The sequence below is a fragment of the Takifugu rubripes genome, chromosome 4 (assembly GCF_901000725.2).
Source record: "Takifugu rubripes chromosome 4, fTakRub1.2, whole genome shotgun sequence".
Lineage (NCBI taxonomy): Eukaryota > Metazoa > Chordata > Actinopteri > Tetraodontiformes > Tetraodontidae > Takifugu > Takifugu rubripes.
In genome coordinates, this window is record NC_042288.1 from 8,082,391 (window position 1) to 8,110,337 (window position 27,947).

At 42.6% G+C, this 27,947-nt stretch overlaps 1 protein-coding gene across 1 annotated transcript in view; it reads right to left on the reverse strand.

Moving 5' to 3' along the window:
- Positions 1 to 7,913: 7,913 nt before the first annotated feature.
- LOC105416345 (uncharacterized) overlaps positions 7,914 to 27,947 on the reverse strand; it is a 41,265-nt gene continuing 21,231 nt past the window's right edge. Inside the window, exons 2-5 of the mRNA XM_029835605.1 lie at positions 20,158 to 20,262; positions 17,487 to 17,623; positions 15,865 to 15,989; positions 7,914 to 14,695 (exon numbers count right to left, since the gene is read on the reverse strand). Of these exons, the coding sequence (XP_029691465.1) occupies positions 10,476 to 14,695; positions 15,865 to 15,989; positions 17,487 to 17,623; positions 20,158 to 20,262 (4,587 nt within the window). The 3' untranslated portion in view covers positions 7,914 to 10,475. The remainder of the gene's footprint in view (positions 14,696 to 15,864; positions 15,990 to 17,486; positions 17,624 to 20,157; positions 20,263 to 27,947) is intronic.

Sequence of the window (27,947 nt, forward strand, 5' to 3'; positions counted from 1 at the left end):
GTCCCCGTTTTCTCCGATGCTGTTTAGCTTGAGCTTCCTTCCAAACGCTGAATCGTTCACTGAAGCCTAATGAGGTTTAAAAAATAAATAATTAAATAACAACCAGGCCCATCAGGAAAGAAATGATTTGAGAGCTATTGGTGAACAGTCAGAATCACTTTGTATTGATTTCTGTCTTAGTGGACAAATGGAAAAGCACCACAGTCAGATGACCCTTGCCCCACACACCCAGACCACTGAGGCCAATCTCTTGGCCTATGCTTAAAACATGATTCATCTCACTGTGATTTATATATTTATTCCTTGCTCCACTCAACTCTAAAAAATATGAATTTGTCGCTGCAATGAGGCGTAATGTTTCTCTAATATTACAAAAGCATTGAGATTAATGTACATACACCTCATATCTTACATTTGCAGTGAAACTTCAGACGTTTACTGCATATTAAATAAAATCGGTCCCATGAAAGCACCATATTGTTGCATTTTGTTGTTGGTATAAAAAAAGGTGTTCTCCTTTGGGGTTCAGCAGATCAATCCGAAACACAAGGGATGTCATGTTGGAGGCATGTCTGCAGCGAGATAAATCCACCCTCCTGCAGTCGTGGGCGGGGGTCGGTGGCCGATAACTAAGCCGTGACTGAGTCCAAAAGGCTGCTCAGATAAATCTATAAAGACTGGGCACTGCGGCAGCAGCTTGAGCGAAATGAAAGTGGGGAGAAGCCCATGAGCTCGTGGCTGACAATGAAACTGTGTAGCTGTGCTGCTGGACCGATGAGGCCATCAGAATGACATCAGAATATTAAGAGTCCATGAGTGTGCCATAGAGTTGCATGATAAATTTAAAGAGTATTGACGCTTGGCTAAAATTTCACTTGAGCTGTGAACGGTGTCTGACATGGATGAGCAGCTGTCACACAGCAGCTGCGTGATGTCTGCGTGCTCTTCATCACAAAAATGCGAGCCTGAGCAGCGCTTCCTGTTTCAAAATCACTTGGACTGAACTGGAAATGCGGTCAACTGGAGTGCAATTCCCCTTAAAGATCAGCTGGAAGATCTTCAAGTGGAGCATTTCCTGTTTCAAAGTAGGCAGGGAGCTGCAGAGAAAATCATCAAGAAATAATGCTCAGCTATAAAGGTGCCAATCAAAGCCTGATGCTGCATCTAAAAACAGCCCAGGAATATCTGGACAGCTCCAAACCACAGTGGTGAAACTGCGAGAGCAGAACAGAAGGTGCATGAGAATGTTGATGCTTTGAAAAGCGGGTAGAATCTCCTAAGAGTGCAGCAGCAGCAGCAGCAGCAGCAGCAGCAGCAGCAGCAGCATCAGCATCAGCGCGTGGCCGATGACCCTGGTGAGATGCTCAACCGGCAGCTCTGCTGGTGATCTCAGCAAAGGGGACGCCCACTTCGTACAGGCTGCAGGTGGAGGTCAACCGTGAGGCAAAGTGAAGAGGTAAGAAAAGACCACGTGACCGCGCAGATTACTGAAACACCAAAGAAGCAAAATAGCAGCTCGTGATTTCATGTGCAACCTGGAATTCAAAATAGTCTACATTTTAAACATGAGAGAAATAAAGCCAAAGGAGGGAGTGTCGTCGTTATCAGGAATGCTGCTGCAAGTGAATCAACGGCAGGTTGGAGAAGGAAACTGGCAAATGTGTGACAGGGGGGGGAGAAGAAAATAAAGACTGGTGATCAGGCACTTTGAGGGTTTGCATCCAAATGTGGGACATTAGTGATGGCCTGTCATGCCAAAAAAGCTCCCAATATCACCAAAAATGGGGGGAAGCAATTTGTTTATCTTTTCATGAACACAGGAAACAGATTGCCAAGACATGAGGTGGGATTTGGGATTCCACATGGCAGAAAAGATGTTTTTGTAAAGATAATACACAGTTAAAAAGTAATTCAGCTGAAACACATTTACAGTAACAGATACATCACTGGGGCAGCACGGTGGTGTGGTGGTTAGCATACATAAATAGTAAGAAATAGTGCAGAAATAGTGAGACCTTAATGGTGAGCATGAGAGGGTATAATGGGCTGATTTGTAAGTCAGTGTTTGATCTCATTAACACATATTTCTTCTGTAGCCTCATGCCCCCTCCCCTCCCCTCCCCTCTCTGTCTCTCTGTCGCACTCCCTGTGCAACCATCTACAGGTATTGCTGACTTCACAGTTATGCACCGACCTCCAGCACCACTGACCCGCTCGGTTTTAAATCTATATCGTCGAGATGTGAGTCTTTGGCTCTCCTCTTTCTGTCCTTCCCCTTTGTCCCATCTCTCCTTCCCCTCCTCCTTTACTTGGCTGACCATCAGTAGCAAGGCCTCACCCTTATGAGCCTGGTCCTGCTCAATGCTTCTTCCTGTTAAAATGGATCTTTTCCCTTCGACTGTTGCTTGCTTAAGGGTCAGGTGAAAGATAGCCTTGATTATTACAGATGCTTTAGGTGTAAATTTGAAAATTTGAATGAAAGAACAACCTGAAAGAATTGTGATGCCAGTCTGGATGAGATGTTTGCAGGCCGTGCTTACTTCACCACCTACTCTCCAGCGCAGCCGTGCAACAACAGTGACAGTGATTAATGACTGGATTCACAGTAGTTATTGTCCAAACAGACCTGCTTTTATTCAATTTTGTCACTTGTAATGAATAAACATGTTAGTTTTTTTTTTTTTTAATACAGTACAATACAACAATATTTTTGGTTTCTTTCTTTAGTTTATTCATTTGATGGATATTTGCATTTGAATTTGAATGAAAGATCTGAGGGGGATTAATGCTTTTGTACTTTAATCAACTGCTGTTATCAACTTTATCAGCATTTCCACTCTTCATCTCAGCATAGGGTATAACTCGGAAATGGAGGGAGAAATTGCATTAATTTATTGCAACTTGCTCAACATAGTCAGGTCGAGGTAAAGGAAAGAGGCTTGACAAACTCACCTGTGATTGGAAATGAAATGGAAACCATCAGAGTGTGAACTGTGATTTAAGTCAGGTCAGGAGTTGAAGGTAAATACACACTTTGATCCAGCAGCAGAGACCTCCACACTCCTGCCTCGATCTTTGTAATTTCACTCTCGCACACTTTTCATGTCAGTGGAAAATATTTTCTCTTATTTTTCCCTGCACCTGGCATTTGCATTAGGCCAAACTTCTTCACCTCCACGTATCACCGCTGTAAGGTTTGCTAATGACAGCAAAAGTGGCATTTGTGCCTTTGAAAATGCAGATTCCAAACACTCTGGCCTCTTTTTTTTTTTTTTTTTGCCGCACTGATGCAAAGACTATGAGCCGCAGAAGAAGCCATTTGACAACCATCTACATCCTGATGTTAAACCGGCTAAAAGGATTTTTAAAAGACAGACCTTCCTTCTGAAATCACTGTGGCCTTCTAAGACATTCTTTAATTTCCTGCCCCTTCAGCCTCGACTCTCTCTCTCTCTTTCTCTTACACACACATATGCACAGATCGCCCTCACTCTCTGCTTCCCAACTCGGTGTTTGATGTAATTGGGGAGGAGGTGGTGCGTGCATTCCCACAGCCAACAGTCCAGAGAGTGAAACCTCTAATCTAGGATGTCATCAGATGACATGTTTGCAGCGCCGCAACACCGATGCTGATAAGAACGACTGTGTTAAGCGGTGCAACACTAACAATCCCTCTGATTTCTGCGCAGCAACAAAAGGAGGAGACGTTCAGATGTTTTTCTATGGCGACCGGGATGTTACTGCCACAGTCTTTTCACTGGAATGGCTGATAATACTTGACGTAGCCAGTGCTCCGGAAGCTCCCCACAACGTCCTAGAGAGACATCAAAGCTGCGTTTGAATCAAATCACACGAATGAACTCACTTCATGTGTACTTTGTGTCACGCTGTCGCAACTGAAAATCGAACAGTTGCGCTTCAATCTTGATTACCGTCCTTTAGCACATTAACATATAAATTAACAATTATGTGGCCACAGGTGTGCATTAATTGGCTGTTTAATGGTGGCTCCAACCCAGCAAATTAGAGCAGCAAGTAAGGAGTCTCCATTTAAAAACCCATCATTAACAGATGTCGTCCATTCTCAGTCTCGTATCCTTTATCTCTCTGATGGAAAACAAACTGTATTCCTGAATTAAATGTGAAATCATTTTAGAAGAAAAAAAATAAATGTGTAGTCATGGCTCTGGTCTCGGGTGGAAAAAGCTGAACAGCAGTTAAACAGCGACGGAGCGTTTGTGAAGCTCAAGCTTGAATGTGGATCGCAGCTTTGGGACAGGCTGTCTGCCAAGCCGCTGGTGGGTCTGTGCATCTATCTTATTTGCAATCAAATGTGCAAAATTTCTGTGTAGGTGCAGAGCAGCACCATCATTGCTGAACATGATGGGGTGCTGAATAAATGAGATGTTTATTCCACAAGCCGATCTAAAACCTTTTGCCCTCTTTCGTGGAAATGTTTTTAAAAGGAAACGTCAGAAATATAAAAGCAGAGCAGAAAACAGTACCAGCAAATAGAAGAGACATCATGTTCTTTGGGTGTTTGCATGAAAAAAAAGATTAGATGATAAAATATGACGATTTAGCACACTTTTAAAGGGTTCCTATGAATACATCAATTCATCTATTACTCAAATACAATGTGTGTTAACATTGTTTTGCATGCTTTTTGTATTACAATGACTCACGGCAAGAACAAAACCTCAATCACAAATCACACAGCAGCATTTTTAACTAAAATCTACAGATTCATGAGCAGCAACGGTAACTGGGAAACTGCGAGATGAACGCATATTTCTCAAAGGTAATTACGGACGATGGCACGCTGCACTTAATATCCCATCTGGTGAAATTTGGCAGATCGATGCTGATGCTTCAGCGTGCTGACACACGACTCTGATCTTTTCACAGGTCAGCTCAGGTGAGCTGTAATCACGCTGTAATCGGCGCTGCTTCTTCCTTAGATGCTGCCTGCCGCGCTGACGGTTTTGGCAGATCATCAGCAATTATGACAGAGGAGTTAAGTGGCACTTGACCTCTGACCCGTGATTAAAGCCCCCCCCCCCCTTCCACTTTATTTTATTGTCTCGAGAGCTTCAAAAGCCATTTCAAGTAAAGGGTGAAACTGCTGTTGCTATGGTTTTAAATAATCATGCTCAAGCTTTTAACATTTAGTGGTGGTGAACATTTGTATTTTGACAAGCATTAGCCCGACAATAGTCCCACTATTCAACACTTTGTTACAAAAATAGCAGTTGCTTGAAAACTGTGATATGATATGAAAGGACTATGATGCTGCTGACATCGTCCACAATAAGAGTATTAATAAGAGTAGTAATTTTCTCTAAAGTAGAACCCTCCGTTGAAAAGCACACACCAATTTATATCAAAAAAGCAAAACGCTTACAGAAAAATACTTTTTTTCAGAGAGCATTCCAAAGGTTTTCTTCTCATGCCGATTTTATATTAATCTCATTTTTGTAGAACATTTTACAAACAAGAACATGTGGCCAACTAATGCTTATCACAATCCATTGACATCTCTCAATTTTTCACTTTTTGCACTGCATTTCAATGGCAAATGAAGAGGAATATAATCTATTATTACCTGAACATCTCAAGCCCCTTTATAATAACACTGGGCTCCTCAAAAGCCTTCTTCTCAGAAACCGGAGTTCCAGAACATCATCTCAGGTTCCTTGAAGGAGCCACATTTTCCACGTTGCTGGATTGCTCTTGCTGCTTGACCAATATTTAGACCACTTTCTGGTTCTGCTGTAAAAATAGAGTGATACACTTCCAAACTGAGCAAATGGGATTTTACACCGTTTCCCCTGTGGCATCACAACACTAACTGTCTGGATTAAACTTCTCTTCCTCTGTGCTGTTGCCCTGTCAACACTTTATAGCGATTTAGCCAAATTGCGAACATGGATACAGTCCAGTCTGGATGGATGGTGGGATTTTCCCCATCTCCATGGCACCCTTTTGACTGCGGTGCTGAAGCGGATGCTTTTAATAGATGGTGGACAAAGGTACCCATGAAAAACCTGCGGAGGATGTTGAGCATAAAATCTTGCACCAGAAAGAAACCTTACATTAAGCAATGCGACTGTGCCTATGGCTGAACTGCGTCAGCAGGCTAAGCTCAATTCCAAATCAATCTAAAACTCCCGGAAAGTCTGTATTTGAATTGAAACCATTTGTAATTTGGATCAAACTTTTTCCACCGAAAAGAAAACAGATGAGGAGGCATAAGAACAAAGGCTCTGCTCCGGGTCACCTCCTCCCCGTTCTGTCGTATTTCCCCCTCCCAACTGCTTGCGTATCCCAGGTTGGGTCTTCTAAGCTGTTGGAGCTCACAGACAATGCTGCCGTTGTTGGGCTGATTACAAATGATGAATCACTTCTACACCGTAAGTAATGCGGTGCGTCAGAGACGCATTCAATCTGCAACCTTTTGTTTTTCCCTAAACACGTACAACAATAAAAAGGAAACAATGTCCCCGAGCGAGAAGCGAGACATGATCAGTCATCATCAACGAGAAGAAAAGTGGCAGACTTAGTTCCTCAGCGCTAAATCACTGTCGGCTTTGAAATCGGGGGGAGTCGTGTTGACAGCATGGTGAGAAAAGGCCCATCAGAGGTTCCACTGACTCGGATGTCTACGTATATGTTTGATCCGGCAGCCATGACCCATTTCTGCACAGGGGCGCCAAGTAGGAGTGATCAAAAACCTCAGAATAAATGTTATTGCTTCCCGTTGCTTCCCTGTGGTTTCGGAGGGGGAGTTTCAGAGTCCTGACTTCCTGCAGTGGAAGTGTGCGCCCATCCTGAAAGAATAACCGCCAACTATTCAGGCAGCGGGACGATGCCCTGAGGATTACACAGCTCCTCCATTTCCCTGAAGTTACAGCACGATACATCCCCAGTGAAAGGTGCACCTCAGCGTTTTTCTACCTTCGCCACAGAATACCAGAGTCAAAAGCAAAATAATGTTTAAATGTTTAAAAAAGGTGTTGTGTTATAATATAGGAATGACTCTGTGCTTTCTGAATGGCATCTGCAGTGGAAGCGGAGAAAGGAGGGAACCATAATGCACTGCTGCTCGCACGCTGTAGAGTCTATTAACTCATTCAACAGGAACTGGCTGCTTGAGCTGAGGCGTCCATCAGCTGTTGCGGGAGGAAGCTGAACCACCCACTGAGCAAGGAGAGAGGAGTTTGAGTTGTGTTGAGATCTTGGGCTTATACACTCACGTACCACAGACACATGCACACACACACACACACACATGTCACAGAACTAAATCTATATGGCCAAGTTTTAATGTCAGAAGGTTTTCTTCTTGGCTTTTAAAGGTCATGGCAGCAAATGGACGAGAACCGTTGATTCAGTAATAAAGTGAACTTGACTTGGCGCGTGCACACACACACACACACACACACACACACACACACACACACACACACACACACACACACACGCACATACACACACACACACACACAGACTGGAAATATTATGCATAAGCCAGAGACATACAGCCTCAGGTGTTGAACATGTTGGGTTTTAACGCTAATTTAGCCGTTGGAAATGACAATCCCAGCTGTCTAAAGGCCTTCCAGACACACACAAACGCACAAAAAACACACACATCTGATCAACGGAAGGACTGTATGTGAATTTGTCCATGTCAAAATGCATTTTCCATGATTAAATGTGAGTCAAATATTCTTATGAATATAATACATATAAAATTCAAATATTCACATTTATAAGATTTTTGCCCTAATTGCTTTAGTTCCCTGATAGTAATGTTGTGATTAGAGTTGTGCATAGCCAGATCTCTCTAATAAGATTCCATTCCAAAGTGAACCCTCTCTGGGAGAAGCAATGACCACAAGACACGCTAATATGACCTCTTCTGATTTATTTTCATTTTCAGAGGAATTTCTTTTTCTCAATAGATTTACAAGATCTATAATATATGCAGGCGTAAAATCAGTGGATATGAGTCCGCTGGAATTGGATTACACAAAAATAAATTTGACAAATTGGTCCAAGACATTTCTTCGACAAAATTGCTTTCTGGGGGAACTTAAACAGCCTTTTAAACACATTCATTGATTACACAGACGTTGAAGAACATTTACAACAGCTTGACAAGAGAATAAATTGGATATTTTAGGTTTCTAGCTTAAAATATTGGATTACAAATACAAAAACTGGGCCTCATTCAACTGAGGTATTTCTACAAAAATACATCTAATAACAGCATTTCCCCCCCCCCTAATTTATACAGCTTTATTACAATTAAATAAAACAAATGAGATCAGAAATAACATATGGACTTAGTCCCTGCTTTCTCTCCCCGTGGCCATGTCCTGGGCCACGGGGAGAGAAAGCCGTCGCAACTGGTTTTAAATAAATCTTGCACCGGGAAGTCCAAGGTCTGAAGTATCACATTGTTAGCTCTATTCATAAACACATCAGGAAGCAAAAGAGTCATGCGCATAAGCCTAGGCTCGATAATGTTGCCATGACAACGCAGCCAACTGATTGATCATGTGGGGAGAAGTTAGCCTACCAACTGCTGACCTATAGGCGAGATTGCTAAATATTTTACAGCGTGGATATGGAAAAATGTACACGGTGACGCATCGCAAACTGTGCTGCGTGTTGTCTACTGATGATGATGCTATTGCACCTGAAGAATTAATTCACTGAGATAGCGAAAGGTAATAAGCTATCGCCCCGATCCTTTACAGCCACACGTATTTCACTGGAGAGAAGTGAGAGAAATGAGGACATAATTGGTTAATCAGGATGGCAGTTGCTCCTCCTATTGATGCCTCTCCTTGCAGATATGCAGCAGAATCACACATCTTAATTGCGAGGTGCTTCTGCAGCTAGGAATTAAAGTGTTGAGAGCGCAATGGGGATTGAGACAGTTTCTTTTTTTCTGAACTGCACAGACCCAACCCCAAGGTTCTGACTGACAGGCGTGCACCTGGAAAGAAACACCTGGAACTTTCTGCGCAGGAAGTAAAACGGCCGTTATGTGAAAAGTAGAGAGTGGTTCCCTGTCATTTTGCCCCTCTGTGGAAATTTCCTGACAAGCAGAAAGGACGGACCGATGACAACGTGAAGCGACATACTTAATGAAAACGGTTATCTTGTGGTTTCCCGACAATCCTAACCCCCCCACCCCCTCTCACTTCCAATTCTGTCTCTCACGCAGACACATGATGAGCTGAATCACTGCGACGTCATCTTTATGTGGATGAATCACTCAGTGCAACCGTCTCCCACACCGGGAATATTTTCAGTCCAGCATGGGTAGGAAATCTGCGGTCTGGAACACGAGGAGGGACGAGCAGACACTCGAGTTCAACGATCTGATGTTCAACAGTCTCCCCACACATAATGAACTGTCGAAAAATATGATTGCACCCGTTAATTACAACACCACAGTTAGTATGATGGAGCCATAAGAGTATGCAACTGCCCTTTCTGGAGTAATTGGAAATGCGTCTATTTCCATTCTTTTTTAATTAAACTGACACTATTTTTTTTATCCTGTAACAAAAATGTTGGCGTGATGGGGAGATGTAACCAGGCACATTGAATATAACCCATAAAAGTACTCCCTAAATGTGAATCTAAATTAATTTCTGTTTCTTTCAGGGGAACTTAATCCCCTTTTCTGTTAGACAAAATGAGAGGAAAACTATCTGTTCACATCTAACCAAAGCTCTGACTCAACTTTTGCATGATGCATTTACAATATCTGAATGGATCAAGAAGAGTGTTTTGACAAGTTGTTTCAATCTTCCATAGAAACTGTAAAGGAAAGGAAAGGAAAGGAAAGGAAAGGAAAGGAAAGGAAAGGAAAGGAAAGGAAAGGAAAGGAAAGGAAAGGAAAGGGTCCCCCGTCGAGGGTCCCTCTTTTTCCAACCACCCAAATTTAAGAGTTGTTTTTTTGATCAGTCACTTTTTCATGAAACAAAATAAAAACGCAACATCAGGAGCAGAGGAGCTGAATAAAATAAAGCAGGATTTGACTTCAGCAATTTGATTATTCCTTGCTAGTTGTATCCCAGGTCAAAATAAACATGTAAAAGAAGAAATAAGACTGCCCGAAGCCGTCTTAATACCCCTTACACCATTCATACCGTCGTAAATGCAAACAGAATCTTTGCAGATTTTAGAAATCTGAATATTTACTAGGCTGAGGTTCCCACCATTAACGATTGACCGCATTTAAAAAAAAAAAAAAAAAAGCTGTAATGGCTGATTTCTTGAGAGGAAAAACGAGCACAGCTGTGAATCCCCACCGCAGCTCTAATGGCTGCCCACCTGAGGCTTTTTCTTTCTTAGCAGGATTTCCATTGATGAAGATAATCAGCGGCCTTCTCTTCCTTTCAGGCGCTCGGAGTAAATGCTGGGGTGGTCGAACTCCCAAAGGTTTAGCTTCAGAACAACATCTGTAGGGGCAGGACTGCAGGATAAGCTGGGGGATACAGAGATGGGTGGTGACTCTGCAGTGGGTGAAAAGCAGCTGGGATGGGATACGGACCAGGGTCGTCGAGGAAAGGGAAGGAGGGTGCGGCGTAGAAAGCAGGTGGAAGTGGAGGAGGAGGTGGTGGCGGAGGAGGAGCAGGAGCTGGGTTGAGAGCGAGGGGTGAGAGATGTGGTGAGAAGGAAGGGTGAAGATGAGGATAAGGGTGCACAGGTAGGTGGGCTGAAGGTGGAGGAAGAAGAGAGAGGTGATGCTGGACAATGGTGTGGTGGAAAGAGAAGGCTGTGGAGGAGGAGGAGGAGGAGAGGGACGGTGGAAGAAGGAAAGGAGAATGGAGGGGTATACAATGGGGAGGGTGGGTATGAGGGAAAAAGGGCCTTTTTTCTGGATAATGATCAATATCTCTCTCTTTTCTCCTCTCCCTGTCCTTCTTTTCCTTTTCTTTTCTCCTCACCCATGTCTTTTCCCACTCCTCTTGCCTCTCCTTCAGCCTCTCCCTCTCTTTCTCCTCTTCCTTCCTGCGCTCCTTCTCAGCATCTGTTTGCTCCGTCTCTTGCCTCCTGCGCGCACTCGTCTGTTCCTCCGCCGCATTTTGATCGGCATCAGCGCAGTGATTGCAATCACTGGCGTGATTACTGTGGGAATTACCACACTGTCCACTGTCAATATCATCATGGCCATTTGCCTCCCTTTGATCAATAACACTGCAATCAATCGGTGAATCAGAAAGGTTGCTACTCTGGTCAATATGCCACTCATTCTTGGTTTTATCCCTCCCACTGTGATCTTTTTTACTACAACATATCTGCGTAATCTTTCCAATAGTGTATCTTTTGTCTTTACTAGAAATAACAGAATTGGACATTTCCTGGCTGTCATTTTGCCTGTTTTTATATTGGCTGTGCGCCGTGCATGTGTCTTTAGAACAGGCAGAAAGGTCTTTTGAAAGTAGCAGCGCAGATCTGTCTGTGTTGTTGCTCTGAGCAGGAGGATTCTCATCTTTACTTGTGCAGCCTTTGCTGTTTTTGATGTGCAGATCGTCTCGCGAAGGATTCCAGTTCCCAGAACTTTCATCACTGTTGTTTGGTGTGATGCCGGCAGGACTTTGCTGCTGTCCCTCAGCACTGAAAGGAACATAGTCTAAGCCACAGGAGCAATCCATATTGTTGCTCTCGCTGTCATGACGGGTGAAGGGTGCGTTCGCGTTAACTGTTGTCCCATCGTTGATTTTTATTGTTCCATTAGAAAACTGAGTGTTTTCCTCTGTCCTGCTTCTTTTGGTGCTGTGCTCTGTCGTGGGTCCGTAACTTAGAGTCTCCAGAACCTTTGCAGAGTCTTTGCTGTTTAATTTAAGTGCTTTTTCATGGTCCTGCATACACGCCTCATCTACACCGATCTCTGTAATCAACTGAACAGGAGGTCTTTCCTGTTGCTGCACGCAATTCCTCAAAGCACAGGTGATTCTTCTCGCCTGTCTCCTTCCACGTTTCCGCTTTTTCCTCGGTGTTTCCCCGGCCTCTGGCAATTTCCTCTTGCCTGTGTCGGCTGTCACTGCCCCGTTTTGCATTTCTTCTTTTGAAACCTCGTTGCCGGTGAGGGTGACGTGGGCACAGAGTGATCTAATTTCCAGTTGTGTTCTGGTCTGTGCTGTTGTGCAGCATGGGGCCGAGTCCCGCGTTGGACCTCTGTGTCCTGCAGGTATTATTTGTGTCTGACTGCCTGCTGTTCCTCTAAAGGGAGCAGGGATGAGGCTAATCGCTGGATCACACGCTGTTTCCGTGTGAGTTGTACGAACGAGACCAATTTCTTGTCCTGGTTTTGCTGCTTCTTGGCAGGGAAAAGTAACGCCGCTGATAACAAGGTTGCACATGCTTTCTTCAGCATTCGGAATGCCTCTTATCGCAGCCTTCCCCAGATTCCTCCGCTGCTCACCCCTCCACCTTCCCCCCTCAATCCCTGCTTGTGTGTTTTTCTTTATCTCCCTCATCTCATCCTGAGCCAGGCCAGGTGTAATTGCGGGGCAGCATGGCATCTGTATAACAGACCTAGAGCGGGGGCTAATCATTGAGTTACATGCTGTACCCCTGCAGAGGGGTGTTCTGAGTTCCTGGCCCAACCCGGAGTCTGATTGCTGGAATTGACAGTGGTTGGCCTCCCTTTTCACCTGTGCACACAGCTGGTTACACAGATTACAGCGATTTAAGGGAAGATCACTTAATAGCTCTCCTGTCTTTTTGTTATTTCTGCCTGCCCTCACTGGCTCTGTCTGATCTCCTTGAATCTTTCTCTCTTCTCCTTTTATCCCCCTTTTTCTGCCACCTACTAGTCGATGATCTCCGAGATTACTTAGCATCACCTCCTCCCTCTTTTCTTCTTTGTCTGTGGCTTCTCCTTTTTCCAGATTCTGAAAAGGACTATTTATTATCTTATTTTCTCTTCTGGGCTTTTCTCCCATCTTTCTTCTTCCCTTTCGCCTCACTCCTCCCCTTTTCCTCCTTCTCCTCCCCACCATTTCAGGAAGGCCCAGTGTGAGTTCAAGGTGGCCTTCTGAAGCCAATTTTAAAGTGCTTTCGTCACGGCAGCCACAGCGGCGGGAAACTGTATCGCTTCTGCTACAATGGCTTATAACTTCCATAGGATTTCCTGCTTGTCCTCCTTCATTATCTTCCTCTCTTTCATCTAACTTCCCTTCCCTTCCTCCTTCCATAACTTCCTGCCTCTGCTGGCTGTCGGCTTGTTTGATCACAGACGGCTTTATTCTCTCGCTCCTTTCCTCTAGCCTTCCTTTCTTGTCCGTTCCCCCTTCCTTGGCCCTGTTATGTGCTCTGAAGTCATAGAGTAGGGGGTTGATGCTGTAAGAGATGGAAGGTGATGTTTTGGTGTAGCTGACCATCTCTGATGGCCAGAGAAGAACCCTGCTACCGTCTCGACTCTGGACATGGCAAAATGGCTCTTTAGGACGACTGGGAGGCAAAGTTATGGTCTCGTTACCATCATTTGATGATGGTGATGAGATATTTGGTGCTTGAGTGTGACTGGACGATTCTTTGGAGTCTTCCGAAGAACCAAAAATGATCTTTCCAGGCAGATTCATAACAGAAAACTGCAGTCCGTTTGCTAGCTTGGTGGGGATTATCTGTGTTTGGTTTTCCACCTCAGGCTGGTTGTCGCTGCATGCTAAATCTTTAGACCGATCCGTGGCAACATTATCAGGAGTGTTTTCTTGCGGGACTCCACTGTTTAAATAAAGATGAGCTTCAGTCCCACTTTTGGTGCAGACTTGGTCTCCAGTCCCATCACCATTACATGAGGAGAACTGAGCTTCATTCCTACTAATAACAGAGTCCTCAACTCTGATCACATTACATAAATGAGTCTGTGTTCCTGTTCTTATTCCGTCAGACTCTCTGCCTGCAGTTTCAGTAGCTTGAATTGCAGTTTTACTATCTAAATTGGGCGGTTTTCCCATGTCCCAGTGATCCATGTCTTCATTATTCACATCTGCGGATACTGGGGACTTATGTTGTTGGTCTTCCACCTTTTCACCATCTTTGATTCGTTCTTGCAGCATCACTCCTTCCTCCTTCTCTAACAAGCCAGAATTTCGAGTGGCTTGGATAAAAATGGCAGCTGATTGGTGGAGAAGCACACAGCTTCGTTTGGGCAGCGAGAACGAGACTGGGCGGAGTCTGGGGCGGATGGACTGGAGCTCTGAGCCTCCACCTGTCACGCGTGCGTCTTTGCTCCTCTCGACGCTGATGTCTGATGTTTTAGAAACAGTTGCAGTGGTGGTGGTTGTTATTTTCGGACTGCATCTCGCTGTTGTTGTCTTCTTTATAATGCCATTAGCAGTGTCTGTAACAGTTGCTGGGGTGAAACTGGGACTAGTGGTTTGCCTTAAATAACGATTAGCCCAAGTCATTTGGTTAAGGTCATGAGTTTCAGCAGAGGGATTTGTGTTTGGGTTCCTGATATTTTTACTAGTACAGGGCATAATGTCTGCAGCCTTCATGCCCTTGTATCCCATTTGGGTCCCAGTGAGGATGCTGGGTTCGGTAACTCTTGCGTTATTGGGGTCTGTTTGCCTGTATGTCCATGGCCTGTTGCACAAGAGTCTGGTTTCCAGTGCGGGGTTCAAAGGAAAGAGGGCCTTGGTTGTTGAGTCTTGAGATGCTGGAGGGAGAGACAATAGAAACAAATACATGGACCCTGGTTAAGGCAAAACTACAGAAATATCTCTCTATAAAAACAACAAATAATACAGATGCATATAGAATAATGACATTCACTTTTTGGATTACACCTTTATCATATTTTCTAATGCATTTAGCTTCTCTCATCTTTTACTCTTTTGTTGCTTTTGTGTTAGAGATGGACTTTAAGACAACATGAATAAGAGTGTACTGGGCTTTAAACCTGGACAAGAATTCAGATGAAGGGCTTCCCTCTAAAATGTCATATCCACTTATATAACCTTTCTAATGCAGAAGATTCTGCCAGACAATTACCTGTCTTTCCGTTGGTGCGGCACATTATTCAGCCTCATAATAACCCAATAAAACACGCAGGGTCATTCAAGGTGATGCTCTGTTTTCCTCCTTAATGTTTTAACCTCTTATTAAATAGTGCAGCTGCTCCGTCAAATTCTATTGTGATCGAATCAAAATCTGCAGTCCGCTGTATGTGTTGATAAATTCTGGTGATGTGTATAATCGAAGAATTACTGAGACCATCTGTAATTTCCTTATTGTTATTAAATGAGGTTTCCATCAGTAACAATATTTGAATACATTCAAAGCTGTAAAATGATATTAGAGGGTAGGTGTTCATTTTGATCCAATTTTCCCATCAAACTTTGGAAAGTCTCTTTTGTATAGCAGGTCTCCCCCCAGCAGAGCAAGGTTCTATACTCTTAGTTGAAGTAATATAATAGCTTTTTTTCCCTGCTGCTTTTAAAGGTCAGCAGTCTGTTTGCAGAAGTCAGGTATATGTCTGACAAAATTTAGCTAAATGTGAAAGCTCTGTGCAGGTTTAGTGCAGCAATTGCAGTAATGGCTGCGATTCAATTGAAAATAATTGATTTGACTCTGAAATTAACATGCAAATGAGTCTCTGGAGCAATTAGTCAGAAGTTTGATGTATTGTTCCTGTTGCCTGCACCCTAAACACTAGCCTTTCACTTGATCTGCTTTTAATGCATCATTCCTTTTATAAAAAATTAATTCAGACACTTTTGTATTACTGCGGCAGGTTGTTAATCCCTCAGTATTAAAGTGATATCTCCATCAGCAAAAACAGACAAGTGCTCATTAAATATTCAAAAGTCTGACAGAAGTGCTTACTTGTTTCCAGTGTGGTGCTACTTGGATTCATGTCAGCCCAGCTCTGTACTGAGGTTGTTCTTGTTTGGCTGACTGGTTCCACTGCTACTGTTGTGGACCTGAACATGGGCCCAGATCCTGGAGCACTGCGGAGGATGGGGAGGAGAGGATGAGAGAGAGAAGATCCTTACACAGAGAAGATCCTTACACATCATAGACAAATGAGATAAAGATGTCTACTTTTAACCAGGTTACAAAGACTCTTTCACTTATTAACGACATGACTTGCTTTGTTGGATTTGAAGCAAACCTCTCTTTTGACTTGTAGCTAATATACATACATTAAATATCACTGAACGGATTACTAGCCTGCACTTCCTGCATTTTGGGCCTGCCAGAAGTGTGTCAGAAGGAGCTTAAAGGAGGATGACCCAGAACAAATAAAAAGAGAAGGTGAAAGAAACAAGAGGAGAGGATGAAGGCCGTAAGAGAGGACAGAATCATCCAAGGAAGCCGAAAGAGAAGATCAGCGAGGAGGTCAAGATGGGCTGAAATCCAGCTCAAAATCAATTTAGCCACGCTTTCCATCTTCTCTCTTTGTGCTGGGATGCTGCATTTTTCCAAATCTAAAAATGCTCAGGACATAAGGCGCTCTGTAACTGGGCAGGAAAACAGCAAAGCCATGCTGATTATCTCAATTATGGACACTATATGTATATTATTACCATCTTGGGGAGGGAGCTTTCCCACCTCCCCTGTTTTGGAGTTACTCTATTTCATTCATGTTTAATAGACAGATTGCAACATGGCAAAGTGCAAATGTAACAGAAAAGAGAATAAATAAATGAAGAGACAAAAAATAGTTGTTTTTTTTATCCCATCATCATGGAACTTTTTGGGCTTGTTGTTCTTCGTTCTGTGTGGGCATCTCCAGCACCGAGCGCAAATGGTGCATTCATGTGCACTTGAACCAGATTCCCTCATTTTGGTGGCGTGCCAGGTGAACTTTCATACTGACTTTTTGTCTGTCGGGGGAGAATACACAGCGCCTGTTGCCTGTTTCTGCACATCTCTGTGCTTGTTTAGCGTTTAAGCTTTTTAAGAGAAGAAAATGCAGACAAATACTGTTGGGCAGCCAGATAAGAAGTCATAAAATCAGAAAAAACACAGAGAGAGAGAAAGAGAGAGATAAAAAACTGGTGTTCTGAGAATACCATCTGTACAACTGTTTAATTCTGCGATTCCTCTGAAGACTGCCTTGCATATTTTGATTGAACTTGTTTTTTTCATTGAAATAAAGAAAAATATTTTTTTTAAATCAACAGATAGAAAAAAAATAGATTTTTAAAAAATATCGTTCACTTTTATGTTTATTTGTGCTATTTATCTTCACACAATTTGGAGTCACTTTTTAATTTAATGGAATCTTTTTACATTTTATAACATTTGATAACAGCTGCAGTAAAGTAAAAAGTAGTGTAAGTCAGTTTGTGACAGATTAAGAAAGCACAGCCTCGATGGAAAAGAAGTGTGAATCATTTCACAAAAAAGAGTTTGTTGGTTCGTACTCAACAAAGTTGTTAATATTCATATATTCCTCTTTCCACTTAAGAAGGATGTAGTTTGAAAAGAGGACTACCCACCACTCTCCTGACCGCCTTGCTTCATTCTTCTGGAGGCTCCTCAGCGCTCTCTCCTCCCTCCTCTCCTCCCTGCGTCTTCTCTGCCTCCTGCAGGCCAGAGCTCGGTAAAACTCCCTCTGTTTCAGCTCTTTGAGGCGCTGAATGGCAAACACATTGATTATGACTGCGGGTAATTGCAAGAGCATAAGCTGATTTCAAAGAAAACAATTTAAAGAAGAAAATAAGGTGCCTCTTTGCACCTATTTATCTGCCGTGCATGTGTGGTTTTATGTTCTTCCTTAGTTATCCAGTGTCAGCTTTATTAGAGTCCATCACTGCTTAACTTGCTTACTGAGCTCTGTCTGCAAGCTGTCTGCAAGTCCGAGATACAGACTGTGTGCATGCGTGTGCAGGTGTGTGTGTGTATGTGTGTGTTACAAGTAACATCAATAAAATAGCAGTGGGTTAATATCAAAGACAGGGATGACAACAGAGAGACAGACAGCCCGGGAGGCCGAGAGGTTGACAAATAGATAAACAGACCAAAAAACACAGACAGACGGACGGATGGACAGGCAGGCAGGCAGGCAGGCAGGCAGAGAGACAGACACCAGCATGGCGGGGAAGACACACAGGTACACCGTCTCCAGGTTACACTGGCTTTAACGGTCAGACAACCCATTGCAGACCCCAAAATAGCACAATCCCATTCAGACTGCAGCACAACATCTGGAACATGTGGCCTGTGGTTTGTAGCGGCAGATCAGGTAATGAAGCACGGCTCTGTCCCACTGGGGGTCATTGATCCGAACGGTTCTGCGCCAGGTTGCGAAGTTCAAACAGGCTCCAGATGCATTTGGACATTTTCCGCTTACGGTAATATTACACAGGCTGTTACAAGTAGGAGAGAATAAATAGTTGTTTAAATTAGGAGGAAACTCTGTATGACTAAATAATTACATATTTATGACGCCGTGTAAGTTTTCTTTCACCAGAGTGAGAAATGTGTAGCTACAGTAAGTGCCCATTTAAATGAACGCATCATTGACATAATAGTGTTTTGTATTGGTATTTAGATGATTGCAGTGAGCACTGCTGTAAAATGTTAGAAACAGAGATGATGACTATTATGCTTAGGATTTTATGGGCAAAAGATGTCCAGTCCCGTTACTGTCCATGAAAGCACCGTTAGGGGTATAAAGAGGTAATATAATACATAAATTATATGTTGCAAATATAAAGAGGCAGCACGAAAGACAGCTGTTGCATGAAAACCGTGAAATGTTAATTTCACAGGTAAGCTGATGGAGATGTAAATACTCTGAAACTAGAGCTGGGAAAGGACATTTAGGATAATAGTCATTTTATCCTGAAGGAGGATTAAAACCGTAAATAATGTGTCAGCTTCCTGCTCTCACTGTTTACTACATTAGGGATTTAAGCAGAAACAAAAACAGTGTTTTTAAAGTGACGGGATAAACTGCACACGGATCTTCACTTTCCCAGCCCGGGCCATCGATGACGTTGCCTTTGTGGAAACCTCGTTTTTGAAAAGAGCAGGAGACTGCGCCTGAATGGGAGCCAAAGACAGGCAGCTTAGGCCTGGGTGAGGCTGGGGAATATTCCTAAAAACCTATTTCCTGTAAGTGCCGAGGTATCCAACAATATGCCCTAAATGCTCTGCATCCTCAAGTAAACCTAATAACAGTGACACGCGGCAAAGGAAACAATATTATGCCTCTTTCAGCACGAGCAACTGAACAAATGATAATTGCAGCAAATTCATTCCTCCCAGCACCAATAATTTCGTAAACACCCAAACAGCTGCAAGTTCTCGCTCTCCCTTCTGCAGGTCCTGTGGAGAAATAACTTCTGCCACCTCAGAGGGAAATGAGAAGGAAAAGAGGGAGAGGCGAGGACAGCGCCACAATATGTGCTTCTGCAGCCGTGTCCTATTGATTTTAACACCAAAGATAACACGCCCTGGTGTTTGTGGTTGCATTTCCTGACTGTTTTTTTTTTTTTTTTCTAGCTTTTTCAAATTCAATTTTATAAGTTCTAAAATGACTAGCCTGAAGAAGTCAGTGGAGGAGGTGTGGAGTAGTGGGGTTTTGGAGTGATTGAAAATGGTATAAAGTGTGACATAAAGTGCTCTAGGAACTACAAACAGGTGGAGGTAGGGAGAACATAATTCTACAAATCGATAATCTATAATGTCATTTTTAATGTGTGTGTCAAGTCAAATCATTGCTGTCAACACAATGTTTCTGTTTCATCTGTTAATGATACTGATATGCGCACAAGGATATTTATTGTTTCATCCACGGTTGTGTGAACATACCTCACAGTGATCTTGGTCGTTTTTATGTATGTTCAGCTATCAGCAGTGATTTAGCAAATATCTAAAACCCCATTTGGTCAGCTAAAACATCTTTTTTATAGCATTAGCGAGTTTGCAGAGTGGCATTTTTCTAAGTCCTGCCCTCACAAGCCGTTGCTAGCTTTGCCATGATAGTGGTGGAATTTCGCAGAGGAACGAAGAGCTGAAACAGTTCTTGTGATGTGCGTCGAGCTGAGTGCTCATTATGTTGTTGCGACATAACAAATCCCTGACCTTGGTCAGCGAGGTTTAAGGCATGCGTATGGATAAACTCGACCCCCCTGGATGCCTCGTTAAGGCGCTCTGAGCTACCTGCTTGTGGTGATGGTCGTAGGAGTTGATGTGATTGTCATACTGCTGGTGTCTCAAGTACTGCTTATCACACAGCTCGCAGTAGAAACTCGAGTCTCCGTCCTCCTGTATTAAGACACAAAAGGCAAAATGGTCAGAAGTGGAAATGGCACAGATGCACATTGTTTAGCTCAAAGAAATGAAAGAAAAAGGGACTGAAATAAAAGGTACATTAGTGTGTAACATGTTAAACATCAGGTGGATATTAGCATGTTTTTATCACAGCTTACCTGTTCCTTACCTGCTTTTGCAGCCAGATTGATGAGCAGACTCATAATTAGACGACTGTAAAGTTGCTTTTGCGTAGATCTAAATGATTCGTCTCAGACTTAGCTTTGAATGCCAAATTTAAACAAAGCCTGTGAGGATGCCCGAGACTCTGTTTGTATAAGTGAGTTTTAGGTGAGGACTGAACTGCTGTTATACTGTATAAAGTGTGGGCCATAAAATGTATTTGAGGGAAATGTACATTCATCACACTCTAGCTTTTAATTTGTCAACTCTCATATACTGTGTGTGTGCTCGTGTGTGTGTGTGTGTGTGTGTGTGTGTGTGTGTGTGTGTGTGTGTGTGCAGTCTGATGCAGTTTGTCATGTGGAGTAATGCTGTCTTTTTGGCTTCCGATGCCTAATGGGCCCTTCAATCACAACTATTGATCAGCACTCTGAGTTTCTGAGCACACACACACACACACACACACACACACACACACACACACACACACACACACGTGCGTTTATGTAAAGCCATTTACGGATACATGGAGCTCTTAATCCAAAAGTTTAAATTTAGTCTACACACAGATTCGCAGAAATGTTGGATTGTGCATGTGCACACATGTATTGCGTCGGACTGCACACACACACACACACATCCACACAAACAGATAAAGTGAGCAAGAGTAAGAGAGAAACACTGTTAATGGAAGATTGATTTATCTTTAAAACCAGTGAACATTCAATCTGTGACATGACCTTCAGTGGAGGTTTGGGCACTCTGTGTGTGTGTGTGTGTGTGTGTGTGTGTGTGTGTGTGTGTGTGTGTGTGTGTGTGTGTGTGTGTGTGTGTGTGTGTGTCACAGTTTGCATAAGTCCCCTCCATTTTGTCTCCAACAATCAAGCTTCTTGAACTGTGCGCCCATTTGGAGCCAGACTGAGGGCGGTGGGGGGGGGGGCAGGGCACCAGAGATAAGAAGCACAGGAATGGACTTGGATTTAAAGTGTGACAGAGGATTAATAAAGACAAACAGGCAGACAGTGAAAACGCCAAACAGAAACACAGACATCCTAGTTTAAGTCCTCATCATACATCCCGCTACCTTGGCCATTACTGTCAGGATCCTTTCCGTCACTCAGCATTAGATGATTAGACAAGTGATTACTGCAGTACTGTAATTCTATTAAGTAACAAATTTATGTTGCATTATTGTATTACAGAAAAACAACAAAACATTACATTTGCATTATTGCATAATGAAAGACAGCACTGGTTTGCATTATACCATTAAAGATCTCATTGGGTTGCATTAGCCTCCAGAAGATGGGTTTGGACATCCATTAAACATGGCCAGCTGAATGGCTTTAAAACCACAGCTTTGTAAACTCAAATTAAAACACATTATAATTCAAAACCTTTTGCCCAACCAAAACAGATTTATTATCCTTTTCAACAATTGTTTGAATTTGTCTTGTAGGTGGAATGAAACCTCCAAAATCCATGTTAAAAACCTTAAATCTGGACTGTAAAACAACCTTTTTAGAGTGACCTTGGGCTGACGCTTTACCTGTTCATGAGGTGGAAAATGCTCTGGATCCCATTTGAATCCTTTAAGATCCTTTTATAAATAATTTCATCGCTCTAATTTTAGTTTGGTTGTTAGCCCCGAGTGACTGCTGGGAGAAACAACTGTTTCTATATTCTCTCGTTTTTGCTATATCTCTGTTTCCTGCCACACGTTTGGATAAATAACAAAAAGGTCTAAAAATGTTGGTGGTTTGAAGTGTAACATTTGCATCCAATTAGCAAAAATGGGTTCTTTTGTTGTATTTTGTTTTGCATCTTACTTTTGTCTCTGGGCAAAAACATGACAAAAGTGAGGCGAAAAGGCGTCTCGCTCGGCTTCAGATCAAATGTATTTCACTTGCAGAAACTAAGTTGTCGCCCATGACTAATTTGATTTTTTCCTCCGTGTCATAAAAGTAGCTGGATAAGAATGGACTGTGAAGACTTGTGACGTAAAGCTTCTCTGCAGATTTTTTTTTCATTTATATATTTCATTTTTTTGCCATCAAGTGCTCACTGAGCAGCTACTCTACAGTAAATGACAGGATTTTTTCCCCTTTTTCTCCCTCATCTTCACGTTCCACCTCCGAGCTCGTGCTGTTTATTTAACATAATGATCAGCATGTCTTGCAACTTGATAGCTTCTCTTCTAGTTAAATTATTTCTTAGATTGCAACAAAAGAGTAAAAACATGAGGGAAGCTGTGGATACTTTATAAAAGCGATAAAGACGAGGTCGCTATGACTTTATTGAAGACCTGCAGTAGCTGCATTTATTCAAATAGAACACTAAAATAATAGCAAATTTTTTTGTTAGAAATGATTATTCACTTCTTCGCTACAAATTTCTCCTACGCAGAGCGAAAGACAAAAAAACTCCCTGGAAATTCCAAGAGAAACGGTTGCTGGATTTGTTTGTTCCATATAGATGTAATTGCCTAAAATGGTGAGGCCGGGCAGCTTTGCGTCATCATTTTTCTTTTCAATACTAATAAACGTTTTATTGCACTATATGGAGCTATTGTCTCTGGAGTAATTACCCTTTTTTCTTATTTGTATTATAATGTGCTGTTGCTTATAGATAGATAGATAGATAGATAGATAGATAGATAGATAGATAGATAGATAGATAGATAGATAGATAGATAGATAGATAGATAGATAGATAGATAGATAGATAGATAGATAGATAGATAGATAGATGAAAATGTCAGCGTCTGCTTTCAACACAAGGTGATTGGCCACATGTTTACATCCATGGAAACCTTAATGACAAAACAGGAGAAAGGCATCTGTTTTTTTGTGAGTCATTAGGGAATATGTTGACTGATCATGGAAAAGTATTTTAATTACATTCGCCAGCTCGAAGTTTGTAAAGACACTAAAAGAGCAAAAGCAGGTATGCGGATGTTTATCACCGCGGTAACCTGCTCATGTCTGGTCATCCAGGGATGCGCTGGAGACTTTGGCGGGTGTTCCGAGACGGCACTCACCCAAAGACCTGCTGCATTTCTGTTCACCTCAGCCACTTTCAAGTCGGCACACGCACAGGAGGATGTCCCGCATCCCATCACATTCTCCATAATGCTGCCGAGTCAAAGCCTGCTGGAGGAGGTGTGAGACTTGGAACCCAACAAAAAAAAGGCAGAGGCTCCGACTGCTGTCTGACAGCTGCACCTCTGGTCGAGACTCCAAAGGCCAGATGAATGCAAAACGCTGTGCTGCGGGGGGGGGGTATTCTTTGGGCTCGCTTCACTTCGGTTGTTGAATTTTGTTGCCGACTCCAGCCCTGAAAGTGTGTTTGTGTGTGGCAGCAGGGGGGCTGAGAATGTCCTCAAAGGCAAACAGTAAGAAACAGCCAACGCAGAGAGAAGCACGAGATCTTGAATTAGAATCAACAACATCAAGGCAGCAGACTGCATCAAAATTAGCTTCAACCGACACTCCGGCTGCACCTCGCGCTTTAAGTAGTCCTCCAAAATAAAACACACTTCTGTGTCTACCTTTGTAAATCTGTGCCAGAGGCATCACCGTTGCCAGGAATGTAAATGATTAACTGTGGGTCTGACAGCTATAGGGATTCATTTATGGCAATTTAAAGAAATAACTGTGGTAAATGTATTCAAATGTCAAACTTTATCTGTTCTTTCTGTTTCTGTACTGCACTTCGTTCACCATTTGTGCTCGCAGGGTCCTCAGTCAAGGCACTAACGAACAAGAGACGCCGGTCCGTGTCTCTCAGACTACGCATGCAGAGGGGAGGTGGGGGTCATACTTTTAGAAAGGGTGACAACTTCTTCAGATCTTCACCCACATGCTCCGACTCAAAGGAGGAGGTTGCGCATGCATGTGGGCTGAGTCTAAAGGCATGAGTTCAAACATACTGCAGTGCCTCTGGCTCAGTATTTGTGATGCAGAATTGTAAGCATATTTCACAAAGTCCTGTAAAGAAGGCGAGGATGGGAATCATCTGCAATTTAAATGGGTGGACCCGCACGTCCAGAGAACAGCTCATGCTGTACAATCCTATTTCCGAAGAAATTAGTTCATTTTTATTGAACTGCTGTTGTCTGGTGCAGTTTAGCGCTTCCTCTGTTCCCTGCCTGCTTAATCAGACCGCCAAAACCTGATTATCCTCAAGAAACATTCTGTCATTTATCATGCTGATTACTACTGACTACTGTCAGGAACCAGGTAATGTTGCAACAATAATTGGTCTGTGGCACAATATGTAGAGAGCATTAACGTACAGTGGTATCATAGCAACCATGACTGTAACTGTGGTGATTTGTCTCAGGGTTTTAAAAAAAGTCATTGTAATTTTAAGTGATAGCCAAAGAGAAAGAAGACAATAATGGGGGGAGCATTAAGTGGTCACAAAGTTTAAGACAATGTTTAAAATGAATTCAAAGGAGGCGTTCTGTGCACTTGTACAATACACACATCAGAAATCCTCTCTTCATTTTGTGCCACTGTTATTTCATGGGGCGGTGTTTCTTGTGTTCCTGCTAGAGTCTGGGATTTTCTTGGCTGGTCAACAGTGCAGTGGCCATTTAATTCACATATTTTTCAGCTTCCAATTTTGATTTTGTGCCTGCCAAAGGATTTTTGGACCAGAAAAAGTCTGATGAAACACAGGTGGGCTACTTTCCAAAGTGGCTAGTTTACCCAATAAACTTCAAAGCCAAAGTCAGAATCACACACACACACACAAACACACACACGTACACACACACACACACACACACGCACGCGCAAAACTACCAACCCACCCACAGAAAGAAACACTCGTAGAAGTCTCTTCGTGTCTTAATGGGAAATATTTTAAGGCTCATTTCACTGGGTATCTGAACAACAGAAACAAAAACAGAGATAAAAACTAATGATGTAGACCAAGAAAAGGATGGATAACAGGAAAAAAGACAGAAGAAAGGGCAAATTATAAAAGAAGAAAAATTAGTCTATATGGAAGAATGTGATGATGTAGGAATAACATTCTCAGCTGTCAGTTGTCTCCGTTTCTGCCTCTTTTGTGTCTTTTCACTGTCATTTCCTGTCTCTTTGTCCCTCATCTTTCAGGTCATTTCATCATCAATCGCACAACAGAGCTGAGGCCAAGTCAAGAACCTCTCCAAGTCTGTGTATTTTCAGTCAAAATGAAACCACACAAGAGTTTTTGTGCGTGTCTTTGTGTGTGTCTTTTTTTCCTTCTTTTTTTTTTACAATTCTGGCAAAATCATGAAGACATTCACTGAAGAAAATGTCACACAACAGCTACAAGGAGATGCAAATACAATATTAAGCTTAAACTGGAGATGTCAAATTGCTTTAAGAGGCACTAAACAATTACAGTGAGATGCAGTATAACCATAGAAAGAAAGAATGTCAACGCAAAACAGGCTGCGAAAATGTCTGCAGAAAATAAATAATGCCAGCAAATAAACAGAAAATGGCCCCAGAAATCTTTAAAGCGGGGACACATTAAAACACAAACGACTGGTTCAATCAAAATATAGCTTCAGCGTCACAATAGCGATAAAGTAGCAATGAGGAAATGCAAATATAGACAGAGATTTAGATGGATGTGGTGAAATGATAAATGAACAACCACCAAGGCAACAACAAGATGACAATAACACACAAAGAGCTTAAAAAAAGGCTGCAATGAGATGCAAAATTAATTCAGTTAGAGGAAAGGGCCTAACAGTGAGAAAAAAAAGTGGGAGCAAAGAAATATACAGTGGCTACTAATTTTTTCAGATGACCACTGGACAGGAGCAAAAATGACTCCAGACAGGAGGACTTTTCCACCATCATTGAACAGGCAGCAGGTAGATCCTGGATGGGAGTAATTCCACCACATTTGTGTTTCACTCCCAATCATAATGAGTTTCAAATACCTCACAGAAAAATGCACATAGGTGTCCCCTCAGGAGGCACCTTTATCTCACAGCTGATTTAAAATGACTGGACTATGTTGAAAAGAGGGGGGGTTTCCTCCAGGGAGGTCCTTAGGCAGCATGTTACATTTATTTAACTTTTAAACTAGCCTTAATGAAGACCCTACAGGCATCAGCTGTTCCTCTTATAAGAACTTGATTCTTTTTTAAAGGGTGAAACTGTGCAAATGTGTGTATTTTATAGTTCTACTCTTCTGAATATTTCACTGCAAGTGAGTGCAGAAGGAAATTCAGATTTCCGTGGATTCGTGAGTGTGTTTCTGTCTATAGGATACACTCCTTTGATAAGAATATGACATGAGCAAATCATTCTTTCGTACATTCATCTCACACCTCTGTCCTCCCCGTTTCTCCTCCTCCTCCTCCTCCTCTTCGTCTTTTCTCTCATTATGCGCAACTTTAATTAGCCCTTCTGATATGGCAACTGGACTTCAGAGAGACAGCAGGAGAGAAAGATGGAGAGATAGGGCGAGCAAGGGAAAATAGAGCAATAAAAGAAGACGGGTTTTGAAGTCGACAGCACACTTTTTGGGTTAATTACACAGAGTTTTCCTCCCACTTCCCTTTCCGCTTTTTTTTTTTTTTAAATTCCAGCTCGTGTGCAAGCGTGTGTGCGCGCGTGCCAACTTGTGTAACAATTGATCTCGTAATGAAATTAAGCTCCGGGAAATCTGGAAGCTTATACTCGGTCTCTCCTCTCATGTTGTCATCTTCTGACATCGTCTTCAAGGCCTCGTCAACCGTTTGTCCGCCGCCGACCTCTTCATCCGAGATCAGTCAGCACCACATTCGGTCCACATAATAACACCATTTACTGTGTGGTTCCGCATTTTCTCACCCAATGTGTGGTAAATACTAGCCCAAGTAATTCAACCGTCATTATGGGCCAAATAGGTTGTGTGAGTTGGTTTTGTGAATCAGCACACACACGAGCTGGATATTGGACAGATTGACTTCTTGCTTCTGTGGCTAAAAAAAGAGTAAAAAGGGGAATTAACAGCTTGTTGCACACTCTCTCTCTCTCTCTCTCTCTTTTTATATGGATCTGTTGTCATCTTTTTTTCTTCCTTTCCAAGGGATAGGTTACCCCAAATGATGCACTTATGGCTGTATTCATGGTAGTTTAAGCCCATAATCTACTAAAATGGGAGCTAATGCGCACCAGATACACAAATATAAACAGAACGGGCCATGCAGGTGTGGGGAATAATGCTATATAGATTTAAACATGCGGAGATCAGTTCAAAAATGGTTGGTTGTAGCTTCATCGCTACATCACATTCTTACGCGTACTGAGCCACTTGTATGGGATGGCAAAAGAAGAGTCATCCCAAACCTGCAGCAGTGTGCTGAAGCATAAGTGACAAGCATTTGGGCATTAATATTGCATCAATTTCATGAGATTGCCACATTTTTTGTGAGCATCGCCCACATTCAGCCAGACAGTCCAGGCCCCACGAACAAACACACACACACACACACACACACACACCTTCAACTATTAGGCACC